At 36.5% G+C, this 21,127-nt stretch overlaps 1 protein-coding gene across 3 annotated transcripts in view; it reads right to left on the bottom strand.

The window, feature by feature from the left end:
• Positions 1 to 21,127, bottom strand: part of Gas2 (growth arrest-specific 2) — a 133,809-nt gene that overhangs the window by 64,651 nt on the left and 48,031 nt on the right. For all 3 annotated transcript variants that reach the window (XM_005401735.2, XM_005401734.2, XM_013502977.1), the window contains 2 exons: positions 13,749 to 13,890; positions 2,935 to 2,998 (listed from right to left, as the gene is read on the bottom strand). In XM_005401735.2, coding sequence (XP_005401792.1) covers positions 2,935 to 2,998; positions 13,749 to 13,890 — 206 coding nt within the window. The remainder of the gene's footprint in view (positions 1 to 2,934; positions 2,999 to 13,748; positions 13,891 to 21,127) is intronic.

The raw sequence follows: 21,127 nt of genomic DNA, 5'->3' as shown, positions 1-21,127 counted from the left end.
ATTCCACTCTCCAGTACTGACAACTCTGTGTAGTTCAAAATAAAAGTTTTACCCATAGGAATTAAAATAAGTGTCTCAGTCTCCCATCTCGTAACTCAGAAAGCCCATGGCCCTAGGAGGGGTTTGGCTGTGTCCCGGGCAGACGCCACGGGCAGAGACTTAGAAACACCCTGGGAACCAGCTGTGAAGCGATGCTGATGTGTTTAAGGTGACATTCATGAAACGCGGAGAAGTAAATTCTGACAGCCAGACACAGGACAGTGTCCTCTGTCAGTGATGACAAACACAAAACTCGTAAGATTTCAGTGGGAATTTTTTTACACATCAAAATTCATGTGTTATTATATGCAAATTAGCATTGTGATTCTTGAGAGCTGTTCCAAAATCCCTTCTAGTTTTCACTAAAGCTCTTTGGATTTAGTAGCTGTGTCATCCTCTGTAGAGGAGTCGGGGAGGATGGAGCAAAAGTGGAGCTATACAGACATAGATATACCTAAGGCAAAATTTAGGAGCAACGTTAGAGTTGGAAGGGCGCCTTTCTTCTTTGTCTTTCAACTACCGTGCTTTGACACCCGAGTTAGTGCAATTTGATTTCATTGAGCTGCCGTTTGTAAAGCACAGTTGAAATTCCATCAAAATTTTTTTAAAAACCCTTCAAACATATTCAGGGAGAAACGTAAATAGGCAGTTATAGTTCAATGTTCAATCCACGAGGTATTCAATTGTTTTCCGAATGTTGCACGCAGTAACAAAAGTGAACACCTTGATGGAGATAACAGCTTATTTTCTTTCCTGATGAAAACGTGTGCAATACTTCACCACACTCAAGTGCGTGAGGAAGACAGAAAACAAACATCACAAAATAAATATGTAACATAAGGGTTATCATGGTCTTCACTTAATTCCACTATAATATCAGTACTTTTTTGATTTTTTTTTTTTTTCATGGTAACAAGATGTGGACAGAGTAGTCTAGAATAATCGCAATTTTAAAATATTTTGTGATGAGGAGAATCCTGCATGATATCCCACCTTACAATGGCTAAGCCCACTAGGATTCCTTCCCGTTCCTTTTAATTTATTTTACACCTTATGGCAAAGGGCCACTGATGCCAGACTCAGAGTTGGAAAAAACATGATTATTAGAGGTATCTTTTTTCATTGAATAGCCTGTCTTCTCCTTTGATTACTCAGCCATAATTATAAATTTTCCTTCCTAATCAGAGCACTTGTATAATAAAAAGTATAGTTACAAAATCAAATTATGCCTAGAAAACAGCCAAATCATTATACACTGAGTGGGAAATGGCAAATACCAAGTCATACTGGAGATCGCACAACTCCCTCTGTGCACCTTGAAACTTTCAGAAACACTGTGCTTATCTGACGCATCTATTTAGGTGAGTAAAGCAACACTTTATGCACACTTCATGGCAACATTTTATGCATCTCACGTGCAACAGCTCATGTGCTGGGATTTGCCTTTGTGTCTGCTCTTCCACTGTAGAGAATTAACTTTCTGTTTCTTGGAGGACAGCTCCTGGCTTCCCGGGTCTGCTCTGACTCAGCGCTCTTCCTGGAGGCCCAAAGCCCCAAGAGGTGGAGAAGAGCGCCTGGAAGGCCGTAGGAGCAGCAGAGCCTCGTCCTGCTCTGGCACAGAACTCACGCGTGAGGCAGCACAAAGGAGAAGCAGCAGGTACCCTGAACTGGATCTGTGCTCCTCTCTGAGTATGAATTATGAGTATGTGGCAAGGCGTGGAGATCCCCAAATATCACACAGTGGTTTTATTTTTATTCCATGTAGAATAATATTCAGTAATATTTAACCTGAATTTTAAAAATATTAAAGCAACGTCTCTCAGTCCAATCCCTATGGTAAAATGAAATGTATACTTGATGTACAGTTCACTAAAATTATATTGACTATGATGATTTAAAGAATTTGAAACCACTTCTTAATACAGGTTACAATTTTCTCTTGGATCGTGGGAGGGAGGTCTGTTTATTGGCAGTTGATTTTCTAACTGTGCAGTAGTTTCTTCACGTGCATTCATTATATTTTCCCCTTGATTGTCTACATAAATTCTCTATTTGAGAATGCATTACTACTGCTGCCTCTCCCTGTATTTTATTGGTTCATCTCATCTCAACCCTAAGAGAACAGCCAGATCTAGGTCAGAAAACATCTCATTAATTCTGAATTTTTATTCTGGATCAAGAGCTCTTCAAATATTTATATATTCATTTCTTATTCTTTGGTTTTCATAGAACTACCAGTAGCTCTGTGTGTTGGTCTGTGAATTAATAAATGGGAAAATATGAAACCAAAACAAGTTTGCTGACCTAGTCAGCTCTTCTCCACTACTTCTTTAGCTATTGTTACTTTTGTTTTTCTTCCCCTAGCGGGGAAAGAAAATTTTTTACAAATCTCTTTCTCTAAGAAAAACAGAATAATTTTAAAACTACCTCTTCATTTAGAATCAGAAACTGAAAGATCTGAGGGATGAGGTGTTTCATGCAGGAATTGAGGAAAAAGAAGCTGAAAATTATTAAAAAATAAACAGCAAACAAGGGTGTGAAGGAAGAAGTACAGAAGATAGGAATAGACTTAAAGGCAGTAAACTGTCACATAAAACTTTGTACAACATCCTGTCACACCTCCTAGAAGGAAGGTTTAAAGGGAAATGTAGTTGATTAAAGGATATTAACACATGCTTAGACATGGTGCTTTCACAAGGAGATCATGGTGTTAAAAATATCTAGCATATTTTTAGTTTAAACAACTGCCTTCACGATGTTCACAGCTGTCATATTTAAATAAGTAGCTCCTCAATGTCCAGGTTAAATCTCAATCATGAAAAGCCTTTCAGCTTCTTGGTTGCTTGGACACTGAGATGGGAAATGTCTAGAAATATAAGCAGTACCTTGACCTACCTGGCTGCAATCCGGCCAAGTTCCAGCAAACAGAGACACACTTCTCTTGGTTGCTTGTGGAGGACTGAAAGACAAGACAGAGGTAGACACATTTACAACAGAAGGGACTGTGGGGTAGCTCCACAGTGAATGGACTGTGGACTACCCTTCAGCCCATCCTTCCCTATTCCAGTACCAGAGCTAGTTTTCCTGCTGATATGAATCCAAGACCCACCCTCCTCTCTAGCACACTGAGCTGTATCAAAGGAATTTTGTGGACGTCAGAGCCCTACCTACCATCCTTCCCCAAAGCTGTTAGTCTCAGAAACTCTCACTGCAAGTAATTTGCATCCTGAAAATACTTTCTTTAATTAGCTCAAGTCACCTTTAGTTACATATGGAGCTGTAATCATGACATAAATAATTGCTTTAAAACACACAGCACACACAAGACAATGGAACAAAAACTGGATTATTTCATATCTTAGGTCTACACTGCACTGTGATTCTACAAGAAATAATGCAACGAATAAGAATAGACATTATAGGGGCTGGGGATTTAGCTCAGCGGCAAATCGCCTGCCTAGCAAGCGCAAGGTCGTGAGTTCGGTTCCCGGTACCGGAGAAAAAACAAAAAAAAAACAAAAAAAAACAACAAAAAAAAAAGAATAGACATTATAAATGACAGCTCTTTGTTTGCCCACAAAGATGAATGTCAAGTGAGACCCTGAAATTTGAGGGCTTCTCCTAATCGAATCTGACTGTAACTATTTTGAAGACAATTTCAACTGACTGGATTTTGTCAATACTATGGACCATCAGCCACCTCTATCCATCAAATGAAAAAGTCAGAAGACTTTTTGAATTTATATTTTTACTCCAATAAATTTGATTATTTGTTAATCTATTGTACCGATAGCTCTAGATACATTGACAAATGTTGACAAATCACGCCTGCGTTCGTTGGTCCTACAAGAAGAACACTGTCTGTTCTTGCTCTACTTTCTTTTGTAGCCAAGATTATTTTTCCATGTTAGCAAATCCATCATCAAGTAAAACAAAAAGATGTTGGGAAAGTTTTGCATTAAGAACCAACCTTTAGAAAGTTTTACACTTGCTATTACAATACAAATGTTTCTTGTTGATAAACTTTAAAAGTAGCAATATTGTTTTAATTCTTAAACACAGAATTTTATAGTAATCCAGTTTTCTAGTATTAGTCTGTTGATCTAAATATTCTAAAAACATTTTCCCTGGCTTTAAATAGACATACAAATTAATTATTATTTTATCATAAAATGCCACTTTTAATTATTTTTAATTGTATTTTAATGCTATCAACAGTTGATTTAAAAATATTGTGCAGTTTCTCTTACATGAGAAACCCAAATTATAAATAAAGAACAAAATAAAAGATAGATAATAGGAATTAGGTCTTTCTCAGATGAGAAGTGGATCAAAAGATGGAGAGAGAAGGAAAAACAGGCAGAGGGGATGAAAAAAGGGATTAAAATGTGAATCCCACACAGGGAATGGGAACATTATGTACTGCAAACATGTATTAATAGAAATGGTACATGTTTGTATTATTCATTAAAATAGATCACGGAAAAGGTGAATTACAGAATATTTCTGTTCTTGACAGTACAAATTTTAGAATCAGTATCTAGTGAATTGGGACAAAATCCTACAAAGAAAAGTCTTGAGTTGTAAGTAACTTCAATTAAATTGGCTTCACATAAAGACATTGACTTCTGCCAGCTGAAATGTGCCAGCTGGCTGTGAATGGAAAGGTCCCACCTGTATAAGATTTGAAACATTAAATCAGCCTCAGGGCCGGGTAGCTCAGAGGTTGCGCTCTCACCTGAAAGCCAATTTCAAACCAAGAATAGTAACAAACATTACAAAATAGAAGTAAACAGAGGAAAGTCAATACTCTTGTCCAGATGACCAATTTCTTTGGATTCAGGCTTTTTTGAAAAAGATGTTCACGGTACAAAGTAACAAAAAGAAGTTTTGAGTGAGAGCACTACAGAAAAGCTGAGAGAAAGACTTTCAGTGCCCTGTTAAATGCCTCATCCTAAGGAAAACTGTGCGAAGCCAGTGGCTGAAGCCTCAGGTGCTTTAGATAATAATTTCATGCACTCCATGGAAACAGTGTCAAAATAAGAAAATTATTAGTGAACTGCTCAAATGGTGTCAATGTGCAATTATCAACTATAAAAGTAATACCTGACACAATTATAATGATTTTAAACCAATTATGTATTCTGAGGACTATAGAAGCATTAGTATAAAAAATAGGTATATTTGATGGAAAGTCATATTTGTTTTGAAGAAAAGCAATAATGTGGGTCACATGAGGACAATTTGATATGAAGGATACACCTCTTTGTTTTCTCATTTGTCATTAAAACATTTTGCGCACCAAAACTCCAACATTGACTCTACACAGAATCATTAGAAAGTCAGTTTGGCAAACGGAGAAGTAACTGTACGAGGCTACGTTCTGTTGTCTGTCATAACCAGCCTCTAGGATGTAACACAAATCAACTCTTCCCCAGCATGTTTCCTCAAGAAAATGCTGACAGTTTTACTTTCAAATTCTCTTGGAATTATTTTTTTAGTAAAACAATAGCATTGCTTCAAAAGATGATACTGACTTTTAAATATTGGGCATACCATGCCTGGTTTAAAATGCCCAAAATCTCAATGGCTGATGATTAGTAAGCAATGGATAAGATCACCAGAGGTGCAGAATTTGACACTGTGCCTACAGCGTGGTAATCCCTTGGTTACTGTCATACCCCATATATCATGGATGATGGCAGTCACGTGGTGGTGGCAGTGCTTATGACAATACCCAGACTAAAGAAAGACTAAAATTATACCTAGCATCTTTAGAAATGGCGAGGGCTTGTTATGTAAATGTTTGTTGAATGCCAAAGTAATCCCTCAGCAGATTGCTATAAAATGAAATTTCAAAGTCTTTAAGTACTACAGGTAGGTATATAATACCTACAAACTGACTGAATTTTGCACTGAAGCAAGTTTTAAATCAACTGAATACGTGGAAAGAGCATAGAGGTTGTAGGATTGAAATCAAATCGCCAAGATCCCAGTGTGAATGTGAGCTCTAACACTTACTCTTTGTATCATTTTGGGAAGTTGTTCCATAAAAATCTCACTTTTCCGAGGAAAAAGAATATTTCCTAATTCACAATACATTTTGAGATGATCAAACAAAATACTAAGAACATGAGAGTACAAGAGGGATTCATTCATACTATCTTTCCTCTGAAAAAAATTCTCTGTAAAACAAACAGCTCTCTAGTCAACAGTGATTATTATGCAAAAGGTTTTTATCACTGCATGCTCTTTTTTTTTAAATAATCAAAATCAAATCAAAGCAAAGTACAATGCAGAAGACCTCTGGGAAAAGTAACACAGACCCCCATTCAAAAATATGTGGCGAGAGAATCTCATAACCTAGATTCTATAAAAATCTCAGGAGCATCAAATGTCAAATGGAACACTGCTAGCACTAGCAATGGAAAATGAGACCTTCTGCTAAAGCAGAGGGTAGAGTTCCAATGTCATAGAATCTGCAAGGATTAAAATGCACTGGACCATGAATGTATAGTTTAGCTAAATATGTTAAATTTAAACAGATGGGAAAGAAATGAAAGCATGAAATATCTGTTGTCCATTTGTTTTCTATATAACTAGAGACTACAACATTTATGGTAATTTTGAAGGAAAGTGCTTTTAGCTTTTTACTTTGGAAGAAATGTGAAAACATATTATTGGCTAGATACTGTTAAATTATGAGAATATCATAAATTAAGGACTGCATATCTTTTCAGTGTAGAGAATAGGCTGTAATAAATCTGGGAGATGGTAGAGTAGAAAAAGTATCAACTGGAACTCAGAGGTTATTGTAGATGCCACTCAAGGTTGCCTAAGTTGATGATTCATAAAAAAGGCGTCACACCTTCTACTTGCTTTTCCCAATAAGGTAGTTACGCTGTTAATAGCACTTGTGAAATAGTAACCAATTAACAGTGCCGCCTTGCCAATAAAGAGGGGTTCACAGATTAGCAGCATTGATATCAAGAAAGAGCTTATTAGGAATATAAATTATTGCATGCCAGTCCCGTCATACGGACTACTATGTGCATTTAAACAAGTTTTCTACAAGATGAGGAAGCACATTAAAGTCTGATAAGCAGGCATGTGCTAATTGCTTATAACAGTAAACACGTTGCCTGTTTTGTTAGAAATATTTAAATGTGCTGTGCTATATGAAACGTCCTGCACAGATGTGAACGACGATGAGGATGACAGTGGTGATGCAAGCGAGTGGAAAGGAGATAATTCATACACAAGCTCAGCCCTTAGCGGGCGCTACGGACAATTCTAACCTGCCAGGATCATGCTGTACCAAAGACGCTGGGGCAGAAGGCGAAGAGATGGCTGCGGGGTGCTCTGTTATCCTGGGTAAAACCCGCACAAAAGTCTGGGAGTTTAAGTGTAGGGGGCAGCGAGGCAAAACAACTCAATTTAGGAGCCACACACTCATCTGAAGAGGTTATATCCTCTGAATTAAAAAAGAAAAAGAAACTGATCTGATGCTACATAGAAGGAAAGAGGAAACAAGGAAGAAATATGCAAATCCATGCATGCTGAGTATCTAAATTCTTCAAAAATCGATAAATAACTTAACGGAGTACAGCATCCCCATAAGTCGTATACAAAGGCGTGTCCATTCCTACTCTCAGCAGTAGCAGGAGGTCTACAGAATAGCGATGTGTTGTTAGTTGCTCTTTCCTCCAATTTGAGAAAAGTCCAGAGCAAAGGTTTCTCTTTCCCCGGCCCTCAGCACCCACGTCAAATTAACATGTTAATTCAGTATCACTCAGAATTGCAGTCAGAGTCATCTTTTCTAAGTTGATCTTCATTTCTATTTTTTTTCCTCCTTTCACATGAAATCCTACCAATATTCAACTCGAAGTGTCAATTTCCATCACACTGGGGCATGACTCGGGAGGTGAACAGCTCTGGATTCAGATGTGAGCTGGACCATGTGGAAAGCACAGGAGCACTGAGAAAATGATTTCATTCTCCAGGTCTCAGCTTCCCATTTGTGATACGGTGGTTGTCGGCAGCGTATAGATGGTAACCCAGGCACACTGCTGGGCTGCTCTTTGCTGAGCTTGCATCTCTGACCCACAAGCCGTGGGACGGTGAAAATGGACCCCTGGAAACACTAGAAAGCTTTCCACTTTCCTCATCAGCCCTGGCACAGGGAGTCCTGGGTGAAACTCTCATTCCAGAGTGAATCTCAGTTCTCTCAGTCGATTCATTATCAGTTTATCCTGTATTTGCTCTGGCAAAGGGCCAAGGGTAGATGGGAAAGGAGTTCAAAGTTAAAGTGTGAGTTGACATGCTAATAAAGTAAGTACTTCTCAAAACAAAAAGGTATTTACAAAAACACAAAAAAAAATCCTCAAAGAAAATGACACTGGGAAACAAATGAAGTGAAGATAAATAACCTAGAGCTGAGAAGGTGGTACAAAATTGTTATCATACATTGATATGAATAAGATGTTACTTTTTCCAATAGGAATACTCTAACAGTCCTTGATACAGACAAGACCAAGCACAAGAACAAGGGGTGATTTAGGAAACACCAGAAGGCAGGCATGGATTCTTTTTCTGATGCAAACAGTGACTTTAAATCTCAGAATGGAAAGTGTCAATTTTGAAAATTTCATGCACAAACCGATTCAACTTGGGGCAGTAACATACATCCAATACTGTAAATAGATAATGCTTGCCTTTGGAACAGCATGCTATACAACGTTCTACAGAATAAAAGATTTTGTAAAACTGGTCATCGGGACGATGCATCAAAAGAAGACAGTACTACATGGGGAACAGCAGACACATGAAAGTTACATCCACACAAACCACACACATTTGCATGCTACACGGCAGAGAGCAAACCCTTTTCTTGCTGAGTAGAGTCTTTCTCAGAGAAATAGGTGAAGAAGAGTCACAGGGTTCCAAATCCTATAATCATCCAATAACATCACGATATTGACACAATTATAGCCAACACAATAGTATTCCCACCCCCATTCCTCCTATCCCATCTCCCAGAGTGTCACAAATCAGGAAAAATAGAGCAGGGCCTGGAAAAACTTAACCAGACAATGTGCACACTGGTGGGCAAAAGTAAGCTGCATATCAGTCTCACAAAATATCACTAATTAAAGAAAATGCCCTGTCGTTTAAAAATATTAGAAAAAATAACATGGTATCAATTTCATGGCTTAATTTAAAAGCTTTCAAGCTGACAATAAATGATAGATTTCTGATATTAATTTAAGTAGTAAAAATGAGGCATTTTATATATGTCTTGGAAAAGGTGATTAAACTTTAATTAATATTTTAAAATATTAAAGTTATGTGAGGAGGATTACAAATTAATATAGCCTAATACCTTTTACATGTATTTGAAACTATAAATAGAAATGTTTTCATATCTTGTTGTCTTCTAAACATTTTATTTTTTTACTTCACAACTAAAAGTCCATGTTTTAAAATAATTATTGGAAGATTATTTTGTTTTTAGACTGATAAACCACATACTTTTAAATTTAAGAAAATATGAATGATCACTATTTAAATTAGGATTTTTAACACAACCCTAAATATATTACAGCCACCTAATGAAACCAAATGTTAATCTTTATTTAGAGTGATGAAAAAGAGCATTAACTTAAATAATACCATGGTTTGAACAGTAGGGGTCAGGGTGACTCCCATACATAGCATATTCCATAAAATTAGGATATGCTCTGCAGATTATGCAAAATCTACATCTGTTTCAATAGCAGTGGATGAGTTTAGCTTAAACAGTGTGAAAATGTCTTTATAATACACTGTCAATATATTGTCAACAAACATGTTAATAAATAATTCTATGAATTGACTCAATAGCATCTTAATAGAAATAAAATTAATTGTTCATGGTACAGGCCATAACTGTTTACTTTCTAAAGTTTTCTAACAGATTAATGAAGAATATATCACTTACAATAGAATGATTGTTTATTTTTCTTTCAAAATCTGAATATGGACTTTTGTTTTCTTGTACTAGATATAAATGTGGGATATCATGTTCCTAGTACATCATATTTTTCTCATATTCTTTGGTGGTTTCAAGAATACTACTTCTGGTAGGCATTGGTATCTATGGATTGCTGTAGTTTGTTCAAACTAACATTCAATATCAGACATTCTATTTTTGTTCTTTTAGTGTTTCAGTGGACATCCTGGCACCTATTTCTTCTAATGTCCCTCAGATAAGCCTTTAGAAATAGAACAATTTAAAGTATATGAGCATTTTGGAGGTCCTTAGTATACAACATCAAATAACCCTTTAAAGCAAGACTACCAGTTCCCAATTTTCTTTGGCAGTGAATAGAAAATATTGTTTTCTTATATATTGACCAACCCTAAAAAATTTTTTTTATTTTGCTAACTTTTTATAATTTTTCCCTATACTGGCATGTGGTGAAGGTGTCCAGCATCTTGATATCTTAGTTGGATTTTTGTCTTTTATAACCAGGATCTTGATGACTTTTGATAATGTTCTGATCGGCTCATTTCTTTAGGACATGGTTAACTTAGGATCTAAGGACTGACATTTAATGGAAGAAGAAATATCTCTTAAAAATGTCATAGAAGATTAATTTCAGATAAAGACCTAGATGAAACCATAGGTGGCACGGTGGGTTATCTGCCAAGAGTCAAAAGGGCAGGAGGAACAGAGACACATAGGCTCATCCCTACCACACCTTGCCTACTCTGGGATGTTTCTCGTCATTAGCTGTTTTGGTAAGAAAACAGGTTGAATAAGTTGTGAATCAAGATCCTCTGACAAATAACTGTACAAAAAGTACAGCTCCAGAGGATAGCGTATCAGTTGCCATGAAGATAAGGGTGCTTTATGCAGGCGAAGACTTTGAACAGCAAAAAACAGAAGCCTCTTCATACGCACCCGGTACAGCGACCTGCTTTATAATTCATTCAAACACATTTTCCCCTTTCATCGGGGCATCTTTTCATTTTATTTGCTGTTCAAAACAGTAGGACACAAAGGATGCTCTTCATCTTGCGTGCCACTGAAATGAAATCTTGAGGTAGGAAAAAAGGAAAAAAGAAAACCCTTGCCCTAAATTCGCTTTCAAAAGTGAAGTGTGAAAAGACCTCAAGCAGAGCACACAGCGTTACTGTTGCACGAAAGTCGATTCCGTGATGACAGAGTCCAAGGTCGGCAGCAGCCGCTCAATCCCTCCCTCACCCACGGTGAACAAGGAGAAGAGTGCAAAGGGAAAGGTTTCCACTGGGGGAAATGGAATTTCCCATTGTCTTTTCTCTCAATTATCGTGCACACGTATGAGCACAGCTGCGTCTTTCTTCTGACTAATCCTAAAGCTGAAGCCATAATACTCACTGCCTCCTGTCTGTCCCCAAGGCCTTCATCACTGCATGTCCTATATTAAGTAGCAGAAACTTCAAATTTATCTTGTAATGAGGCAGCAAACTAAAAAGATCCAATCTGTATGAGTTAGTTTGGTACTGAGAAGATTAAAGATGATTTTAAAAATTTTAAAAACCTTGAAAATTTGGTTTGCATAAGCATCCTTGGATATTTAAATACATTTTTAATTGCATAGTAAAAGCTGACTTTAGAAGATCATTAAAAATCAAATAATCTTAATAAGCAAAATACTCAGTGGTTTTATGGATAAGTTATCATGGACTTGTTCATGTGGCAGTTTATATTACACAATAGTGAATTAATTGTCATCTCAAAATTCTTGGCAGAATTATATATATTAAAAAATACATATTCATATACCAAGTGATCACATAAATTGTTTTAGGCTTCATAGTTTTAGGATATGTGTATTCATTATTACTTTAATTGGGGTTTTTAAATCACCAGGGGAAATAATGTGCATAAATATACACTAGGCCCTTGAACTACAGAGGTATTTCTAGTAGAGAACATTCAGTGCTAGACAGATTCTTCCTGGATTCTCTGAAACTTGCATTAGTTCAAGTAACATAATAACGCATGGATTGTGCGAAAACTGAGCTCTTTGTAACCCGCTTGGCTTATAAGAGTTTATGAAAAATGCTTCCTTAATGAAAAGTTGTACAATGAACCAATGTATTAATAATAGTGAAGTTTCCCTCATGTGACAGTTTTTTGGCAATACAGGGGCACTCCAGAATTGTATGCCGTGATATAAATTTTCCATACCTCCAGAGAGACATGTACAGAATGTCTGCTTTGTGACTAAGACTTTGCTAAAGTGTGTGCATATGTGTGTGTGTAAGTGTGTGCATGTGTGTTTGTATGTGTGTTTACTGGATCTCTCCAGCGTTGTGGTTTTGGCTGCAAATAATTTACTTTACATTCCCTCTGGTAATTCCCTACTTACATAGTTGCCTACAAATCAGAAAGTTAAAATCTATTTGTAAAATTACCAATTGACTAACAAAAAAAGATATCATGTCTACACACACACACACATTCTATCAGATTCCTTTTACTTTGACAAGAGGAAGTGGTAAAAATAAGCAAAGTCTCTTCTCTTACATCCAAGGTGCTCCCTGATGAGCATAGCACACTACAACTGCATGCAAGGATTCTGGTTCGTGTTTTTCTTCAGGTCTGGAGTATTCTGTCCATGTCAATTGATGTTATTCTGTTCTGTGCTGAGGGAATTTTCAGATTTAACAACAATGGACTATGATGTACTTTCGACAGCACATCACTTCCTCTCAGAAGAAATTATTTTAGGCATATAAAAATGAGTAAGATTTCAGCTGTTACCACCAATCCCCTAAGTTTAGCAGGAGAAATAGTATTTTGTGAAGCCCAGGGGCCACAGATAGTTTAACCGTTTGGAAGGTAACATGTCTACTCACCTTATCTGAAGGATGTCCAGCTTCCCTTAATGTTAATATTTGGTACTCTGTGATTTTGTAAATTGATTTTTAAAGGATCGGGAAAAAGAACCCAATGTTTCCTTTTCACTAGATCTTTCCTTTCTTTAGTCACAATGGAGCTTCGATTCTAGCATTTTCCATGTTAGAGTAATACTGAGGTAGAGACCATAGGAAGTTTGAACATTCAGTCCCAGGGTACCAAGCAACACTGAAAGACCGAATAGCCCAGTGTGCAAAAGATCACTGTATCTGGAAACAGTTTTACCAAAATTCAATCAGAAAATAAAATAAAACATAATAGTCTTTAGGCCTAGGCACTAAACTGTCTTTTACTTTATCATCTTCAAATATCTAAGTATCCTGTTTGCATGTGTGATGTCTAAATCTCTGGAAAAACAGATAAAGATAGAAACTGACAAACCTCAATTTCATTAGAGATAGCACAGATGGGAGAAGACAGAATTTTCTTACTTTGTACAGGTAAAAAGACAAAATGTTCTCAGGGCTGGAATATAAAAAGCTACCTTTCTAGCCCAGATTAGTACCTCAGAGTAAAACTGAGTGCTACATTTTCCAAAAGTCCACCAATTTACAGGATGGCTCTCATTTTTAGCTCAGGAAGGATTGTGCTATTTCTGCTTTACTCATCAGTGTACAAAGTCTGCATGGATCTGTACCTTTGCGATAAATAAATAAAATAATCTGTGACATGACATCTTCCAAAAAAACTTTTGATGACCATACCAAAAGAAAAACAATTTAAATATTTTATCAGCTAAAATTCTGAAGGAAATACATACCCAAACCTTCAGATTCAAACAGACACGTTTCATCCACTCCTAAATCTCGACACCAGGATAAGAAATTCGCTGTATTATCTCGGGCAAAAAAGGAGCCTGAGGGTGCGCTGGCTTTGCATGGAATCTTCTTCAATGGCAGACTCTGGAAAGTAAAAATATCTCACTCTGCTGTGGTATTTGGCAAAGAGCATCACAGTCACACATCAAAACACATTTATGTTTGCAACAAAATGCTTCAGAATGATCTCATATCAATAAGTAGGCTTATGAGGAACTATAGAAAGGAAATGTAAAGCTAACGAAAGTTACCCAGCATTAAGAGATCACAAAAATCTGTGCCTGCAAGAACATATTCTTGCTCTACAATACTTAAGTGTAATAGTTAATACTTGTAGCACACAATAAAAATAGGTCCTTTTCTACCTAAAATCACTTTCCTTCTTTATCCTCTATTATTTCTTGATGCTTTCTTGGCTGTCTAAGTATTCTATCAGTATTTTCCACAATGTACTTACTAATTTGCATCTCAAAAAATCATAGGATATGAAAATTATTCATATTAATCTTTGTATGTATTCACATATATTCAATCTATATTTTATAGCTATATATAAAAATATATATCATAAAAATTATGTAATTATTATAAAGGCAAAAGAGAGCAGCAGAATTATTTAACATCACATCTCTACTGATACTAAGAAGGGGAGCTGCTAAAATTCTTCTAAAAATAACATTCTATGACTGATCTAGACCTTCAACCGTATTCAAGTCCAGGCTACAGCCCAGGCCTTTTGGACCTCTGTATTTTGGCCTTTATAAAATTTTATTTATTTATTCATTCATTCATTCATTTTGTAGTAGTGTTGGGAACTCAGAATAAGCATGCTAGGCAGATGCTCCACCACTGAACTATATCCCCAGCTAGAAATCAAAGAAATGGGGTCAAGAAGGCTTTCACCCACATCCCAGAGAAAGGCCCAAATGGCCAGGCACTGTGCCCCAAGAGAGCCGTATGTGAAGCTCTGAGACTGAAGCTGAAAGTGCAGCTGATACCTCAAGAAGTGGAGATGCCAGGAGCATGGAGCATCTGCTGAGGAAAACTACTGGCAGCTAGTGAACCAAGTCAAGAGAGAGGCCACAGGGGGTACAGCCATCAAGGCCATAGTGATGCATTTGGATCTCACATCTCACAACAACTTGCCCAGGGTACTGGACGTGCAGCTACAGCATTTAATGTTTGCCTTGTTGGGCTGTGTGTTGCTTTGGTGTTGTGGTTTAAACCTAGATGTCCCCCAAAACCTCATGTACTCAGAGGTGGGGCTTATGAAAAGTGATTAGATCATGAGGCCTCTATACGCATGGGCAGGCCACCATACTCATGACTTCACAGCCAGTGTGATGTTAAGGGGCATGGACTGGCTGGTGGAAGCTGGTCACTGGTGCCTTGACCAGGAAGGGTGTATCTCCCTCCCAGGATCCTCCCTTCTCTCTGCTTCCTCACTGTCATGATGCAGGCAAGCTGTCTTCGCAGGCTCAACTACCATGCCGTTTTCTGTGTTTGAACCTTCCAAATATGGACTGAACTGCCTGAAACCATAAGCCAAAATAAATCCTCCTTTAAGTTTCAGGTGCTGGGTGTTGCATCACAGCCATGAAGAAAATGACTAAGACATATTTGGTCCAATTCCTTTCTATCCTCCTGTTACTCTCCTTTGGAGTGGGAGCATTTACTCTGTGCTATTGTATTTAAATCGTTTTTTGCTTGTTTAAGTCAGATTCCTACAGCTAAGAATTTGCCTTGAGTCTTAGAGGAAACCCTGGGCTTGAATTTTTCAGCAATGCTAGAACTGTTGATTTTGGCAATTCTCAGTGATGGGCTAAACGAGTTTTGCATAATGAGATTAAATTTTTGAGGCCTGGGAACAGAATGTTATGGATTAGATCTGAAATGTGTTGATGTCTGGAAAACGATTGATCTTGGGATGACTATATACATTGGTGGATTGGTCCACTGATGAGCTCACAGAGAATTGGTGTAAGAGGTAGACATGGGTCACTGGACGCAGGACCTAAAGGGGACAATCTCGTGCTCCTGTCCCCTCTCCCTTCCTCCTGCTTCCTGGCTGCCATGGGACAAGCAGCTGTCCGCTACCAGTCCCTCGCACTGTGAGTTTCTCCTTGGAGTTAGCTGAGAATGGATGGGATCCTCTGAAAACCAGGAGCCAAAAATAACCCTTTCCTCCTTTAAATCGTGGATGTTGGGTAAACACTTCATCCTTGCCATCGATAAACAGTTAACAAATGATCAAGATGTGATATGTGTACCTACCAACTCTCCAGGATGAATGTAGTTATTATATATCACAAACATAAATAAAAAATAGGGTAAATTTTGTAGTATGTGAATTATATCTTGATAAAGCATTTTTTTAATAAAAAGGGGCATAAAAAGGCTTGAAAGAGAGAAATGAAAGTATGTGATGCTATTCTAACACTTCTGGAGGCTGAGACAAGGAAGGTTACAAGTTCAACTCTGCCGGTGCAACTTAGCAAGACCCTATGTCAAATTTTTTAAAAATTTGAAAAGGACTACAGATGGATCCAGAGCAAAGACACTGGGATTAATCCATAGTACTATGAGAAATAGATGGATAGATAGGTAGATAGATACATAGATAGATAGATAGATAATAAATACATAAATTCTACAGTTTTTCTAAACTATCCTAACCATAGGACATAGATAGCTTTCCTATACATGTAAAGATAATTCTTGTTTTAACTGTGCTCTTGGAGTTGAGAGTTATTACTTACATTCTGCATAGTTTCATTTGTGAGATAAGAAATGACTCAAAGGAGGATATAAACTTGGTCAGAAATTCCTATTAAAAACAAGGAAATCTCCCTTAGCCCCATACTGAATGTTACCAATGCTTTTTATTTCTTTAAGAGGATATAATCAGTTTCCATGACATTTCATGAAGCCATAGAATGCGACTAAGTGTGATGTGAAAGACTGTGTTAAGTATTTGAGTGATGTGAGCTACAGAGTGTTTGTCCTCGAAAAGCAAAAGATCAAGGAGAAACAATTGTTATTTAAGTTTATAGATTGGTTGTTTCTTCTATTCACTGTGAAGCAATGAATATAATAATCAAATGAAGTAGACTGTTGAGCTCACTTACAAGAATGATTATAAAAATGAAATAGTCATCTAAGTGTATTGGTGAGGTCCTACCACTATTAATATTACCAGAGTTTTTCAGGCCCAGGGGATTTGTGGCTCCATAAGAAAATCATTCCATTACTGTATCAACCAAAGGCTGCATATGTCTAATCTCAAAAATCCATCTCTATTTTGCAGACCAAATTTGAATTTGAGTAGATGTAATTAAAGTTCTTGCATCAATACTCAAATATTTATTCAGACATACGCACACACACTTTAGACACTAAGTTACATAAACTATTTATAGATTTTCCTATGTATCAGTATCATTGACTCAGTTCAGATATCAGTAATGGTTTTCAAAGAAACACTTTCTTATGTAAGTTGCAAAAAATGATAAATAGAATAACATAATGTCTCTTTTATAAAATATTTATGAACATCAAATAGTACTTTGTATATATGCCCTTTTATCTAGACACTTACTTCTAAGAATATATCTTAGAGGTGTAACAGCATCAGTGTTTGAAACACATGGACAAATATAGTTACTGTAACACTGACTGATACAGAAAAAAAGAAATGAGAATATGTCAACAGAAGGCTGATTGCATCAGATAGCATAGGCAAATACAATAGAACCCTATGCAACTATTTTAAAAGAAGACAAATACATGTGTGCTGAATGACAACTATATTTAGAAATCATCTTAAGGAGAAACAAATTTGCAAGCAGATATTGTACCATGGTTTCATTCCATACTGTATGTATATGCATACACAAACAGATGGCCCTTTAAAGTTAATACCCATTTAACTACTTTGTGCTATGTAAATCTATTTCTACATTAGAGACTCTAAATTAAGAATACTTGAAGAAGGATGTGCATTCAATTAAGAATAATTATCTGTGAGGAAGGGTGAACTGACATAGAGGATCACTTTTTATTTTGTATATAGCAGTAGCAGGACTTTGACTTTTGCACTTTATCAACAGTTTCAAATAAAAAAAATCAAAATGAGTAAATTATGCTAAATAAAAACTTTTTAATAAAAATATTTATTGAAAATACTTTCCAGTAGCTGGTTGTAAAGTGTTTTTATAAAGTGAAAATGATGATTAAAAGAACATAAATTGACCCAAACGCTGAGTCACTTTAATATCAGCCATCTATTCCCCAGGGTAATGCGTGTGTGGGAGGAAGTGGAAACCATTTTGATCCAATGATTGAGTCTGCATAGAGGAACTATAATCCCAGAAGCATAAAATTCTTGCTGTAACTCAGAACATGCTGACGGGAATGAGATGCACGATCCCTTTGGCAAAAAAGAATGCAATGTTCACATTGCACTGGAGAAGCAAGAGATTGATTTGACACTTAATTCACCAAGGGGCACATTTTTAAAAATACCCACAAGCAGCATGTTCTCAAAAATTGCTTTACCTTCTTTTCAAGAACTTACAAGGATGAGTATCAAGCTTAGGAATGAACATGGCACTTTTCTCCTTGAAGCTTAAAGTCTTTGAAAACTTACGAACACATCACATTTCCAAATCTAAATATTTACTTAAGGGGCCAGGAATATAGCTCAGTGGAATCGTGCCTGCTTGGCAAGCATGAGGTACCGAGTTCGATTCCTGGTACCAAAAAAATAAAAAACAAACAAACAAAAAAATAAATATTTACTTAAAATGCCATGCAATTATATTGAAAGACATGAAATTTATTTTGGGACCAATAAAAGAAAAACAGGCAGTGGATATTTAATAATAGGCAATGCAGATGAATTCACCACACATCTAACTAATCACTCGGTATTTAGGTAATTTCTGGGGTATTTGCTTCTGTTCCAGAGTTAGCAAACTTAGTGCTTCTATTCCAGTGGGCGACCAGGGAAGGGTAAAGTACATCAATGGGACTTCCAACCTCCAACCAAGTGTGGTAAATTTTAAGTAGAACTTTAACTTGTTATTTTCAATATCACAAATGATTCGTAAAACCTCACACACAGTACCTACAAAGTCCTTTGCATGAAACTAGAGATCAGGATTTCTGCTCATTGGTAGAGAGCAGTAGTGTGAAGCTTATGAAATTCAATATTCCTCCTAGGCACACAATCACCAAAAATTCAGAATCAAGCCAGAGACAGTGGACCCTTTATATTTAAATCTCTCACTGAAGAATTCTTGGTTTCATTTGCATTAAAGAACAAGTGATTCAGTAATACTAGCACTCATTACTTTAGGAAGTAAGAGATATTTTTCAAATGTTTTACACAAAAATATTTATTAAATATGTAATATAACAACCACTGTTAATTCCTATCCTTTTATTTTGAAACCCTGTATCATTTTTATTGTTTTTGTGTTGTTTTGATTTTGTCTGTGATGTTGTTGTTTGTTATTGTTTTTTATTCTCTTTAAAATAAAAAAATGAAAAAGTAAAACAGCCATCATTGGTAAAAGAAAAAAATAAATAAATTTTAAAGCTTTCTGTTCTATGAGTTTGATTATGGAAGTTGCAAGTCTCATGAAAACCTTGGAAGAAATGTCAGCCTTGTAATGTATTCTTTAATAGAAAAACTAAAAATAAAATGAAAACAAATTGATGTATTAAATAAAATTGACTTCAATCTTGCCCAAAAAGTCTTGGAAGAGAAGATGAAAGATGAAAAACTGTCTTAAATGATTACATCAGTATATACTTGGAACTGCTGAAAAATTTCCCAAAGATACAGGGGGGAATACCACAAATTCAAAGGAAGTGGGAATTCAATAAAGTCTCTACATGTAGCTCACCTGATATAACTTCCATATTAGTTTTCTGCGTACTGCCTGACCCTCTAGAGAACTTCTATGGCATTAGAATTGTATGCTCTCTATGATTGTTTAATCACATAAGTTTTCCAGGCAATGTTATTACATATTACATACTCGAAATTTGAGGAATGAATGGATAAGTGAATGGTTAGGTATAACTTCCCCTCAAACTAGAGCAAGACCTGCTTGATACAGACCAAAGTCTCTACAACAGAAAGTTGGGATTCCCAAAGGAATCCCAAGGCACTCAAAGTTCACTAAATTCATCCAAGAACTGTACAGAAAATTCTTTCCATAAATTAAGAAAACAGAACTGAAAAAGGAAGACTTTTTAATATTTTGAAAGTTAGTGGATATAGAAGGATGAGTAAATACTAGTCTATCTGAACTAAGGTTGGATAGAAAGTTAAATTCACTCACTCAGAAATCTTCTCCTGCACACCAGCTTCCACTGTGTGTGATCCCATATTTTGGGTTAGCAAAATAATCAAGTAGTACAAATAAGCCACCAGGGTCATGCATAAGCAATCAGGGGGATGAATATTAAAATTTTCAATATTAAGAAGCTTCTGTCTAGCCAGGCATGATAGCACACATCTGTAATGCCAGCATTCTGGGAAGCTAAGGCAGGAGAATCACAAGTTTCATTTAGAGGACCAGAGCTCAAAGGAATACATAAACAAAAAAGTCGGGCCTGCAGCTCAAAGTGAGCACCCTTAGGTTCAATCCCCAGCCCTGCAAACACAGAAATAAAATAATCTACTGTTTACACATCTGCTAACTCAGGATCTATCCTGCTGGCCCCTAGACACTTACAGATTTCTTGACTAAGCTATGAAAGCAGAGTTATGCATTCCAAAGTTCTTTCAGGGAACAACTGGGGTTGATTGAAATAAAAAGAAAAAATTTATATTTATTCCGGAGATTTTCACCGAACCCACTCTCTGTCATGGTAACCATTTGCTATGGCACTGGAGACCAATTATCCATATCATTGTGCTGAGATATTTTTGGCAAATTACTTAAATTTTGTATCTCAGTCTCCTGTTTAATAGCATGTACCCAGAAAACAATGCACACCTCACTGACTATGTGTGGAAGAGCGCAGATTATTATGGTTTGAGCGTAGTAGTCTTCAGTAAATACTACTCACCTATGAAGGCCGAGATATACTGCAGTACCCACCTATCTTTTCCACTTCTCTGATGCTAGTAAACATTTCAATTCTTCTCATTATGAGTACAAGCATTCAGAAAAAAGTCTGGCACCAGAAGTTAAACCCCAGCTCTTAGAATAGTTTTTTGTTTTTTTTTTTGACAGCTCATCCTGCTATAAGGGAAGTGGTGTATTGGTAATAGCCAACACTGAACACTTGGACATTTGGACTG

This window comes from Chinchilla lanigera, unplaced genomic scaffold (genome assembly GCF_000276665.1).
Source record: "Chinchilla lanigera isolate Chin_1 unplaced genomic scaffold, ChiLan1.0 scaffold00075, whole genome shotgun sequence".
NCBI classification, from domain to species: domain Eukaryota; kingdom Metazoa; phylum Chordata; class Mammalia; order Rodentia; family Chinchillidae; genus Chinchilla; species Chinchilla lanigera.
Note: the sequence above shows the minus strand (reverse complement) of the source record. Positions and strands in the feature narration are given on the sequence as shown.